Source organism: Phacochoerus africanus, chromosome 5, assembly GCF_016906955.1.
Source record: "Phacochoerus africanus isolate WHEZ1 chromosome 5, ROS_Pafr_v1, whole genome shotgun sequence".
Classification (NCBI taxonomy): domain Eukaryota; kingdom Metazoa; phylum Chordata; class Mammalia; order Artiodactyla; family Suidae; genus Phacochoerus; species Phacochoerus africanus.
The window spans coordinates 130,638,620-130,649,106 of record NC_062548.1 but is presented as its reverse complement, the minus strand read 5'-3'; the positions used below and the strand labels follow the sequence as shown (position 1 = coordinate 130,649,106).

The following is a 10,487-nucleotide window of genomic DNA, read 5'->3' as shown; positions in this document are numbered from 1 at the left end:
CGTTACTTTTTCGGACTGGCGTCTAGACCGGGGACAACGCGCTCACAGACGTGGGACAGACTGTCCGGCGAAGCCTTGCTCCTCTCCTCAGACTCCAAAGCAGACCTGTTTCCTTTGTGGCTCCTGAGAAATCTTAAAATTCAGGGTCTGGCAACTAAAGCCATGCTCTTGCGTCCCTGAAGGGTCGGTCACCAGGGCTGTTGACACACCAGGCCCTAGTGTGGCAAAGCGGCCAAGAGGCAAGGCCCGTGAACATGGCACGGAGCAGCATCCAAGCTGAACCAGATCTCGGGGAAGGCGGCCTTTTAGGGACAGAGTCACTCCCCTCAACCCCTTCCTTCCAGGTACCACCAGCATCAGCAGGACTTAATTTAGTTCCCTGGGGTAAGATGCTGCTCACCTGTAGCATTCCGACCCCATCCCCCTCTAATGAAGCTAGTGACCCCTGCAGTGAATGGTGGCATTCAAGTGACATGTGCCTCTTTTGTGGCTGGCCGGCCGCCTTCCTCCTTCCTCCCTGTGCACAGCAAGGATTCACAATCCTCACTGTGCCCACTGCATAGGAAAGCCTGCAGCCCTTTTCTGGGGAGCAGGGGTACAAGAGAATACACAAGGCCAGTGGTCAAGGTCAGATCTACGAGACAAAGCTGCATTTACTAAAATAAGCACGTGGACAAAAGCTGTGCTCCACCCACAACTCGTCTGCTCTTTGTGGGAGTGGGAAGGGCCTCGCACCTTCTGGCTGTGACAGGCATGGGCGAGTTGATGGTGGGCTCTGGGCACTGCCAGCTCACAGTGGCCTCGGCCACCCAGGGTAGCCCGAGCTGTTAGCTGCCCCGGTGCCCATCCCTCCCACGGCGTGTGGCCTACAGCCACTCTTCTGAGAACCCACAAAGCTTGCCCCAGGGCTCGAGGGCTTGAAATAAAACAAACAGGAAGAAGGCATTTCGGTGGCTTCCAAATACTCAACCCAGGCAACTCCCAAGTCCTTGGGGCGATTTTCTCGGCCTGTGGGAAAAACCATCAATTCCCACAGCTGAAACACATGGAGGGGCGCCGCTGGAATGGACACGCTGTAAAAATTCCTCAATGCCTAATTATTTCAAGATATTTTATTATCTTTTTTTAAAACAGGTCACAGCACTGAGCTTCCGGCCCATCCTGCCAACGCACAAGCTACAAACGCTTGCTCGGCAGGTGAAGGGCACTCTAGTAGCATGGTGGCAAGGTGAATAAAAATCCATATAAAACAAATATTCAAATAGTTTCCATAGGAACACAGATAAGTGTGACCCATCTCCTCGTCTCCCACATTGCTGCATCTGTGCCAACCTACTCAGACATCTCCCAACTAGCGGTGATTAAGTTAAACGGTCCCCCCAAACCCTTATTCAAGCTAAACTCGCAGTGCTACCAGAGTGGTGTCTACACGTTGATGCGCGCTGAAGCACAGGCTGCCGGGTGGCGCTCCATGCCGCTCTCCCAAGCACACGACACGGGCAAAGGGCCGACGTCCTGCTCCTCCACCTCCGGGGGGAAGTCATGGTTCCGGATCTGCTGCATCAGTTGCCTGCGAGAGACAGAGGCGGCCGATTCAGAAACCCCGAGTCACTCCTAAGCGGGCCGTTTTGCAGAGTAACTTGCTCCCGAGCCTACGCACGTCCTCAGCTACGATGTCACCAGGAAGCGAGTCACTGTATCTCTAACACAAGCCCTTGTTCCGAACCCTCTTTGGAACCAGCCGGCAACAAGGGAACCACACGTCAGAGGCGCTTGGTAAAATGTTCGGGCTACACAGCAATACCCTCCTCAGGCTTTTCTAGGATGATCATGCCTGGTGGCTCGGCAGGCTCAAGCAGTCACTGCTGTGGCACAGGTTCAAGCCCTGGCCTGGGAACTTCCCCATGCCTTGGGTGCGGCCAAAAAAATCTTCTGCTTGAAGTCTGAGAATAAACCGCTATTATTGGAGGGATTTTCCTTCCATTTTATCTCCCAAAATTTCTAAAATACACGCACACGCACATTTTGGCTGAGCCCACAGCATATGGAAATTCCCAGGCCAGGGACTGAATGCAGTGGCTCAAGCCACAGTAACAATGCCAGGTCCCTAACTTGCTGTGCCACAAAGAACCTCCCAGAATATACTTTATTTTTGTGTTTTTAGGGCCGCATTTGAAGCATATGGAGGGTCCCGGGCTAGGCGTCGAATTGGAGCTTGTAGCTGCCAGTCTACACCACAGCCACAGCAATGCCAGATCCTTAACCCACTGAATAAGGCCAGGGATCGAACCTGCAACCTCATGGCTCCTAGTCGGATTGTTCCTGCTGTGTCAAGATGGGAACTCCCATATTTTCTTCTTATGGCTGCACCTGTGGTATATGGAAGTTCCTGGGCAAGGGGTTGAATCGGAACTGCAGCTGGATGCTACACCACAGCCACATCTGTGACCTACGCTGCAGCTTGCGTGGCAATACCAGACCCTTAACCCACTGAGCGAGGCCAGGGATCAAACCCACATTCTCACAGACAACGTCGGGTCCTTAACCCATGGAAGGAACCACAATGGAACTCCCTCTTCGAGCATATTCTTAGACACTTCTAACATTATTTTTTCTATTACAGTTGATTTACAATCTTCTGTCAAATTTTTGCTGTAGCTAGAGCATATTCTTAACACAACGAGAAAAATTTAAACATCGTGAATATTTAATCCTTTTTTTTTTTTTTTTTGCTGTAGCTAGAGCATATTCTTAACACAGGGAGAAACATTTAAACATCGTGAATATTTAATCCTTTTTTTTTTTTTTGTCTTCTTAGGGCTGTACCTGTGGCATATGGAGGTTCCCAGGCTAGAGGTCAAAGCTAAGCTGTAATCGCTGGCCTACACTACAGCCAGAGCAATTCCGGGATCTGAGTTGCAGCTGCGACCTACAACACAGCTCAGACCAACACCTGATCCTTAACTCACTGAGCAAGGCCTGGGATTGAACCTGCGTCCTCCACATATGCTAGTCAGATTCGTTTCTACTGAGCTGCAACAGCAACTCCTTAATCCTAAGCACATCAATTTCTTACCCAACTAACCAGACAAGCACAAGCATAAATCCTGGAAGGTATCAATTCTCTAAGGCCGCACCAGCAATGTACACCACAGCTCACAGCAGCACTGGATCTTTAACCCAGTGACCTGGGGCCAGGGATCCAACCTGCATCCTCATGGATACCGGTCAGCTTCTTAACCGGCTGAGCCAGAGCGGGAACTCCTGGAAGGTATCTATCCTTATCAGAACCATGAACACGCACTGCCGCCACTCACCACGTGGGCCCCGACATCACATAGTAGATGGTTGGCCTCTGGAATCCATTGAACGTGGAAGCAGCAGCCACCGTGTAAGCACCCATGTTTTCAAAGAGCATCCAATCGCCGACATGCATCTCGGGCAAACGACAGCGCTCGACAATGCGATCCAGGCCGTCACAGGTCGGTCCCCAGATGCTGGATGAGTAGTACTTCTCATCTGGTTTGGGTCTCTGTGTTGAGAGAGAAACACCTGATGACCCTCGCTCTGACCAAGCGCCCGGACCCGCACGCGCTTCCGGCGGCGCGTACCTTCTGCAGGAGCGGCTGCACGTGGGCGTGGTCGTACAGGATGCAGTTGAAGGAGCCGTACACGCCGTCGTTCACGTAATACATGAACGTCTGCTCGCTGGCCTCCTCCTCGTCTGGAAAGGCAAATGCGTCTCAGTCACCGCTTTTGGTACCGACTCTCCGTGATACGTGCAATGACTCATCCCTTGCAACGTACCGTCAGAGCCTGTTTGTTCCTTTAACACGAGTTTTTTGGCAATGATATTAACTGCAAGCGTGAAGGCTGATGCAACATAGTATCTGCCTGGTTCCGCTATGATTCTCACTCCGGAGTCTGGGGGAAAATACTTGTCCAACGCTGGGTTGATGACACCGGTGATCTACCCGAGATAAAAGGGAGCAGGGGGTCAAGGGGAACCCGCAAGGCACACACAGCGCTTTGTTGACATGACAACAAGAACATCACAGCAGCCATCAGCACCTCCACCTCCCTGGAAACCAGCCTGCCTGTGCCTGTGGTTTCACTTCTCATTTCCCTCCAGGTGCCCTTTCCACCCTCTTTATGATGTTCTAAGTGTTATTTTATTAAACACTGGTACAAATGTATTATTTCCACAGCGCTTTTTTTTTTAATAGCAAAATGTGTCAATAGGATATATCTTCCTATGTGGCCTACACCACATAACTTTAGTTTTTATTTTTATTCATTTATTTTTTTTGTCTCTTTGTCTTTTCTAAGGCCGCTTTCTGCGGCATATGGAGGTTCCTAGATTAGGGGTCGAATCGGAGCTGTAGCCACCAGCCTACACCAGAGCCAGAGCAACTCGGGATCCCAGCCGCATCTGCGACCTACACCCCAGCTCAAGGCAACGCCAGATCCTTCACCCACTGAGCAAGGCCAGGGGATCGAACCCGCAACCTCATGGTTCCTACTCGGATTCCTTAACCACTGTGCCACGACGGGAACGCCCACATAATTTTAGTAAGAAAATACATCTATTTCATAAATGAGCAGCACACAATGGCATAACTTCTATGACTTAAAACAGTTAAAATGTTTTAAGAAAAAGCAGCACAAATTCTAGCAAAGAACCTCTGGGGAAATGATGCACAAGTGGGCACGCTTCTCTACAGGGACAGCTCGCAATGCAGTCCATTTTCCCACGGCTTTGGGTTCATTTTATTTTAGAAAATCAAAAAATATCAAATATGACTTTAAACAGCACAGAAGCCACTCAAACACCACACCACAACGTTATTTTCACGTTTGTAGAATCCCTTTTGGTATTAGTGAAATAAACACTTTGAATTTTGGAGTTCCCATCATGGCTCAGCAGAAAGGAATCGACTGGGAACCACGAGGTTGTGGGTTCAATCCCTGGCTGCGCTCAGTGGGTTAAGGATCTGGCACTGCTGTGAGCTGTGATGTAGGTTGCAGACACGGCTTGTATCTGGTGTGGCTGTGGCGTAGACCGGCAGCTGTAGCTCCGATTAGACCCCTAGCCTGGGAACCTCCATGTGGCGCGAGTGCAGCCCTAAAAAGCAAAAAAAAAAAAAAACCAAAACAAACCACTTTGCATTTTGAGACATTCAAAAAGGAACTAAGGGGCTAGCGATTATAGTTTTGTTATGAATTACCTCTTCGAACTTAAGCTTTACATCCTCAGATCCAGGAAATCCACCACCGATATCAAGCAGATACATGTTGAAACCGACCTCAGCCTAGAGGCAGGAAAATCATGTCCGTCAGTCACCAGCTTCGCAGCAAGTCATGAGCAATGTACGCGGCAGGGAGGGTTAGCAGACTCTAACAGGAGAACTGGGACCAAAGGCCAATTCCCGGGCTGGGACCAGTTACTGCCACCCCGGCCCCTCCTCCCAAGTGGGGTTACGGAGACTCACGCCCATGTCGAAGACACAGCGGGCATCAGAGATGGCCTGTGCGAAGGTCTCGGGATCAGTACAGCCGCTTCCCACGTGGAAGCTGGGCCAAGAGACAGGAGAATATGCTGTTTCTGGAAATAACTACTCCCAGTGGGAGCAAGCCTGATACACCCACACTGTCTACCGTTAGCTTCTCGCCCTGCCGTCACCAAGAGCTCACCTGACACCAATGACATCAATATCAAGCTCCCTCGCCCGCTCCAAAAGCAGCCTGCTGGTTTTGAGTGTGGCACCAAATTTGACACTGAGGCGACAGACTGCTTTGGAATCATCAGTGGCGATGCGCAAAACCAACCTAGAACCAAGCAAAGTGCGTCAGGTGCCCGCGATGAAGACCCCCTACAGCCAGGGGATCAGACTCCGTGCCTCTGATGCCCTGCGGTCTGGGTCTGATCTGATCTCACCCACCAAGAGGGCCTAAGCTTTTTTCTGCTTTGTCTCTGACCCAGGCAACATTCCAAAGTATGGAAATCTAAGGACTGGAAATTGAGTTGGCTGCCGCTGCACTGACCCCCAGTCAGCCCCTGGCCTCAGGTGGCGGTGTTAACTCACTTGGCCTTGGGATGCGCCCTGGCGACTTTCAGCAGTTCCACCTCACTATCAAAGGTCATCATCTGGACTCCATTATTGGCGGCATACTTAATCTGAGACACTTGTTTACAAGGATTTGCATAGATAATCCTCTCTGGAGGCACCCCGAGACTCTGCACCAGTTGTATTTCAGTCTGAAAAAGAAGGTGTTACGCTACATACACGTAGCCGACACGTGGAAGACCCGGAAAACAGGGCAAGGCGCCACCATCCCTACTCTCCATCAACACGTCTACTGCCCCAGCAAGACACCGGGTGGGATCTGCCCTGCTGCCCACGCCAGGGCCATTACATGCAGTCCTTTGAGTTCTGCTGCTTTCGCCCACCTTGCTGGCACAGTCAAATCCTGTCCCGATGGCAGCGAGGGTCTGCACTATGGTTCTGCTATCGTTGCATTTGACCGCATAAAAGGGGGTGACCCGAGGAAGCGCTTTTAGCCATCTCAGGTGCTTCTTTAGAATGTCTCCCAGGTCCGCCACATAGAAGGCATCCTTATCATCCTGCGGTAAGGGCCAGAGTCACAGGAAACCCGTCAGCAGTCAGTCTCCCAACACGTCCCATGTGCAGCCTTCCCGCCTCCTGCCCATCATTCTCAATAACTTAGTCCATCACGACTGCCACTGGATGATTCCCAGCCAATTACATTCCAAACGCCCCAAGAGGACACGTACATTCCCATGAGACCCCCCTGAAGTCTCCCACTCACCCCCCCCCAACACTCTCAAAGCTGCGCCACCAGCAAGGACTTGCTATGTACTCACAGTGGCAGACACTTCATTAATTTTTTGGTCCAGGATGTCCTTGGCAGTAAAGCCTTCATCCAGGAAATGGCAGTCCAACTCCTCGTTACTAAAGCTGTTCATGGTTTCTTGATATCTTTCTGAAACACAACAAACTGCACAGGGCAGACAAACTTACTTGGAAGTCCTAGCAATACTTAGTAATTCTTAGCAAGATAAACCATGAACACTTACACGGAAAACAAAAGATGGAATTTAAATTATGCCAGCTCTTCACAAAGGTAACTCTCCAGGAATCCCCGTCCCGCTGAAGACACGGCTGCCCTTGGTGCAGCAGTGGGAATGTCCTGCTGAGCAGAATCTGAACACAGCAAATTGGAATACAGTCAGGTACTTGTACACACACACACACTCAAGCACCCTCCAGAGAGAGCTCACTTGCTGAGGTTGGAATCTCCCCATTCCTATTGGTGTCCTCACATGATTTCATAAACCTCTACGGAATGAGACACCACAGGATCAACACTAGATTTCTGGACACTATAAGTTCCATATATAGTACAGTCTCCCTCAAAAAAGGCATTTCAAGTATTCCTGCTAAAAACGCAGAATGCACGCTTCAGAAACGTTTCTGTACTGAAGTTCACTGACAGGGAAACCTCTATGCTGCTTAGTTTACCGCACTTCAGTGTTGTTCTTCTCTTAGAAGCTTAAAATAGCATTACAGGGATTCTCGAAAGTTGCTGTATAAACATCTTGCACATTCCCAAGTCTTACACAGGCATCATCACTGTCGTTTGCTGAGGGCTCTTACGGTCTCCTGAGAATTGTGCTCATTTTCATGCCAGGCATGTATTTTTTTAAATTGCAATCTTCAAATCAACATACTGTAATATAGTTACCACATCTGATCAGAAATCAGTCTTCTTAAACCAGTGCTGCCTACCCCACTGGCCATTCTGGCAGTCTCAACTGCCCTTCCAGGTGCTCTAACATTTGCTTGGCTATGAATGATTACCACCTGGGAATGATTTTTGACAAACTTTACAGAAAAATAAAAGCAAGGTAATGAGTTAGGAATAAGCAAAAATAAAGCGCGTTTAACAGTCAGGGCTGCTGTCCTCGGCCTTCATGAAATTTCACAGCAGTCATCTTAAAATTATTGATGGTACCCCATTTCTGCCAGATGGGACTCCTTTGACACTGTGCAACCCGCTTCAGTGCCTGCAGCCTATGGGCAGAGGCCAGGCAATGGTTCGGGGCCACAGTTTGCTCTGGCATGGGACACTATGAGAGGCCCAGGGGCACGGGCCTGCCATAAATCCAAACCCATGCTTGGCAGAACGTGTATTTTTAATCTAATGTGACTTTCGGGCACTGTCAAACCGCCTATGCTGCCTGAATCACCCACGGGGAAGGGAAGGGATGAACCGCCGGTAAACTCCTGTGTCTCTCAGAACAGCACGTGAGTAGGCTCAAAGGTGGCAGACTGGGTTATTTAGGGTCTTGTTAACTATTTTTAAGGCAATATTGAGGCTTAAACTTAGAAGCTTTTGTTTCTTTCAAATACAGCACTATTACACATTGGGCTTTCCTGTATCTTTCAAAGCTTTATTTCAGTTACTTTCAATATAGAGGAACTTCACCCAAGAACGCCCTTTGGAGTTCGTATCTCAGTTACTTAACAGTGACCCAGTGAACACAAGACAGCGCTTTTCTGCTATGAAATTCTTTACTGCCAATGGGCTAAAAGGAAGCCGAGCCCTAATTCGAACAGCCACTGAAGTTATCCAAATTATGTTCAATTTTAGGTCTGAGTAAAGTCAACACCTCCGTCTTCCCCAGACGTTTCTAAGAGGTTCTGCGCCCCACACTTGCCCCCATCATCTCAGATTTTCAATAAGCCTTTTTTGAAAACCCTGGGACCGGCTCCTATGTCTGAGCCTGCTCGCCTGAACTGCGATCTCCACAGTCTAGGACTTTCTTAAATCACCAAGTCATTCAAAGATTCCTTAAGCAATTCTACGCCATGGCAGGCTCCGTATTATCAGTTAGATTATCTCAGCTCCAGCGACTCGAGTGGGTTTTTACATTGCGACATTTGCTCAGGATACGGAGCAAAACCAAAAGTTTAACAAAAAAAAAAAAAAAAAAGGGAATTCAGGGCAACCTGGCAGAACGGGACGTCTCTTCCTTATAAAAGTGAGCACGAGCGATGAGTGAAACGGACCTGCGCCGGCTCGCCTCCTACCTCTCCTGCACCTGTTACCGGATTACCACGTGGGTTTTAAAAAAAAAAGAAAATAGCGGTTGAAGGAACGACCGAGCTTTCTCAACAGCTTCCGGCTCAGAAATCCTGACTTACGTGGTTGGGAGGCGAACCCGGGGCCGCCGGTTCCAGCCGCCGGCAGCCCTAAGCCGGGACGGCGGCCGCCGAGCGCGCAGGGGGCCGGGGGTCGGCGCCCCGCTTCACCCGGGACGCCAGGGCCGGGGGCGCAGAGGCCCACGAAGGTCGGGGGCCGGGGGCCGGCTGGCGACCACGTTGTCCCCGCAGCTCCAGGCGCAGGGTCTGCCCGGCCTCCGGCCCGGCCCGGGCGCCGGGACACGTGGCCGTCCCTCCCCACCCCCTCCCCGCCGCCGCCGGGTGCGCCCCTCTCACCTTAGAGCGCTCGGGCGCCGCGGGCCGACCCCATGGAGACGCGACGCCGCCGCCGAGCGCGCAGGACCGCCGGCCGCCCCGCCGCTGTCCCCGCCGCCCCCGTCAGCCGCCCGCCCGGCCGCCCGCCGCCTCGCTCCCTCCCGCGGAGGACCGCCGGCCCGAGGTGGCGCCGGAGCGCTGGCAGAGGGGCAGCGGCGGCGGAGGCTGAGGGGACTGACAAAGCCCGACGCGCCGCCGCTCCGCTACTTATAGCGCCGCGCGTGTCGTCATGGAGACGCACCAGCTCAAACCAGCCGCGATCGGTTCCGTCCGGGCGTCCTCCCAGGGAGGGGGCGGGGCGCAGGGGCGGGGGGCGCCGGCCGGCCGACGTCAGCGCCGCCGAGCGCCGCCCGCCCCGCCCACCCCTCGGGGCCCTGCGGCAGGCCGGCGCACGCGCACACGCTCCGGGCCGGGCTCCACCGGCGCGCCCTCCGGCGCGGGCGCCCCGCCCTCCGCCCGCGGCCGAGAGGTGCCGCCGCGGAACTGCAGGCTTGGCCCCTGACCGCCGCGGAGTTTCAGGCTCTGCGCCGCGCAGCTCTCTTCTTCCGCCGGGCATTAAATGCCTCTTGCCCTCGGGCGGGGAAAGGAGATCGCGGGCGCGAGCGGGCCACGTGGACCCCACCTGGCGGACTCTGGCCCCTTCTGCCCGGGGTCTCCATTCCTATGGGAGGAACCTGCAAGTGGTTCCGGCGCAATTCCACCCGACAAAGAAACGGGCAGAACCGCAGAGGGCAGAAAGGTCACTGGGCAAGTTAGTGGCACCGCTGCGGGCAGCTCCCCAGTCCTGGCGCCTGTGAGTGAAGTCCATCCAGGTGTCCATCTAGGTAGCAAACAGCGATCAACAGGCGAAGGCACATGTTCGGCTTATTAAGCCGAAGACTCCTCTAAAGAATTAGGAGAAGGGGTACGAAGTAACAGGTCTGC

At 52.5% G+C, this 10,487-nt stretch overlaps 1 protein-coding gene and 1 non-coding gene across 3 annotated transcripts; both read right to left on the bottom strand.

Annotated features, from left to right (window-relative positions):
* Nucleotides 1-1,097: 1,097 nt before the first annotated feature.
* On the bottom strand, nt 1,098-9,624 carry ODC1 (ornithine decarboxylase 1). 2 transcript variants are annotated; one of them, XM_047782656.1, is made up of 12 exons: nt 9,525-9,623; nt 7,100-7,226; nt 6,887-7,020; nt 6,452-6,625; nt 6,087-6,259; nt 5,695-5,829; nt 5,493-5,574; nt 5,229-5,312; nt 3,808-3,970; nt 3,612-3,724; nt 3,318-3,532; nt 1,098-1,570 (listed from the first exon to the last, which is right to left on the bottom strand). In XM_047782656.1, exons 3-12 carry the CDS (start codon nt 6,986-6,988, stop codon nt 1,426-1,428), a joined length of 1,386 nt encoding a protein of 461 aa, XP_047638612.1. In that variant the 5' UTR covers nt 6,989-7,020; nt 7,100-7,226; nt 9,525-9,623; the 3' UTR covers nt 1,098-1,425. The 2 variants fall into 2 exon arrangements, with proteins under 2 accessions (XP_047638612.1, XP_047638613.1); XM_047782657.1 differs by lacking the exon at nt 6,452-6,625 and having other exon boundaries at nt 9,525-9,624.
* Nucleotides 8,067-8,200, bottom strand: LOC125128549 (small nucleolar RNA SNORA42/SNORA80 family). The gene has a single exon (XR_007135256.1). It is a non-coding gene; the product is annotated as a small nucleolar RNA SNORA42/SNORA80 family (small nucleolar RNA).
* Nucleotides 9,625-10,487: the final 863 nt, after the last annotated feature.

What these genes read in the sequence shown, in the direction of transcription:
- ODC1 (XM_047782656.1), bottom strand. Translation starts at nt 6,988, where the DNA reads ATGAACAGCTTTAGTAACGAGGAGTTGGACTGCCATTTCCTGGATGAA. An exon ending in GATTTGACTGTGCCAGCAAG is followed by an intron (nt 6,260 to 6,451) that starts GTGGGCGAAAGC and finishes CTTCTTTTTCAG; the next exon opens with ACTGAAATACAACTGGTGCA. An exon ending in GTGATGTCGGGGCCCACGTG is followed by an intron (nt 1,571 to 3,317) that starts GTGAGTGGCGGC and finishes TGTCTCTCGCAG; the next exon opens with GCAACTGATGCAGCAGATCC.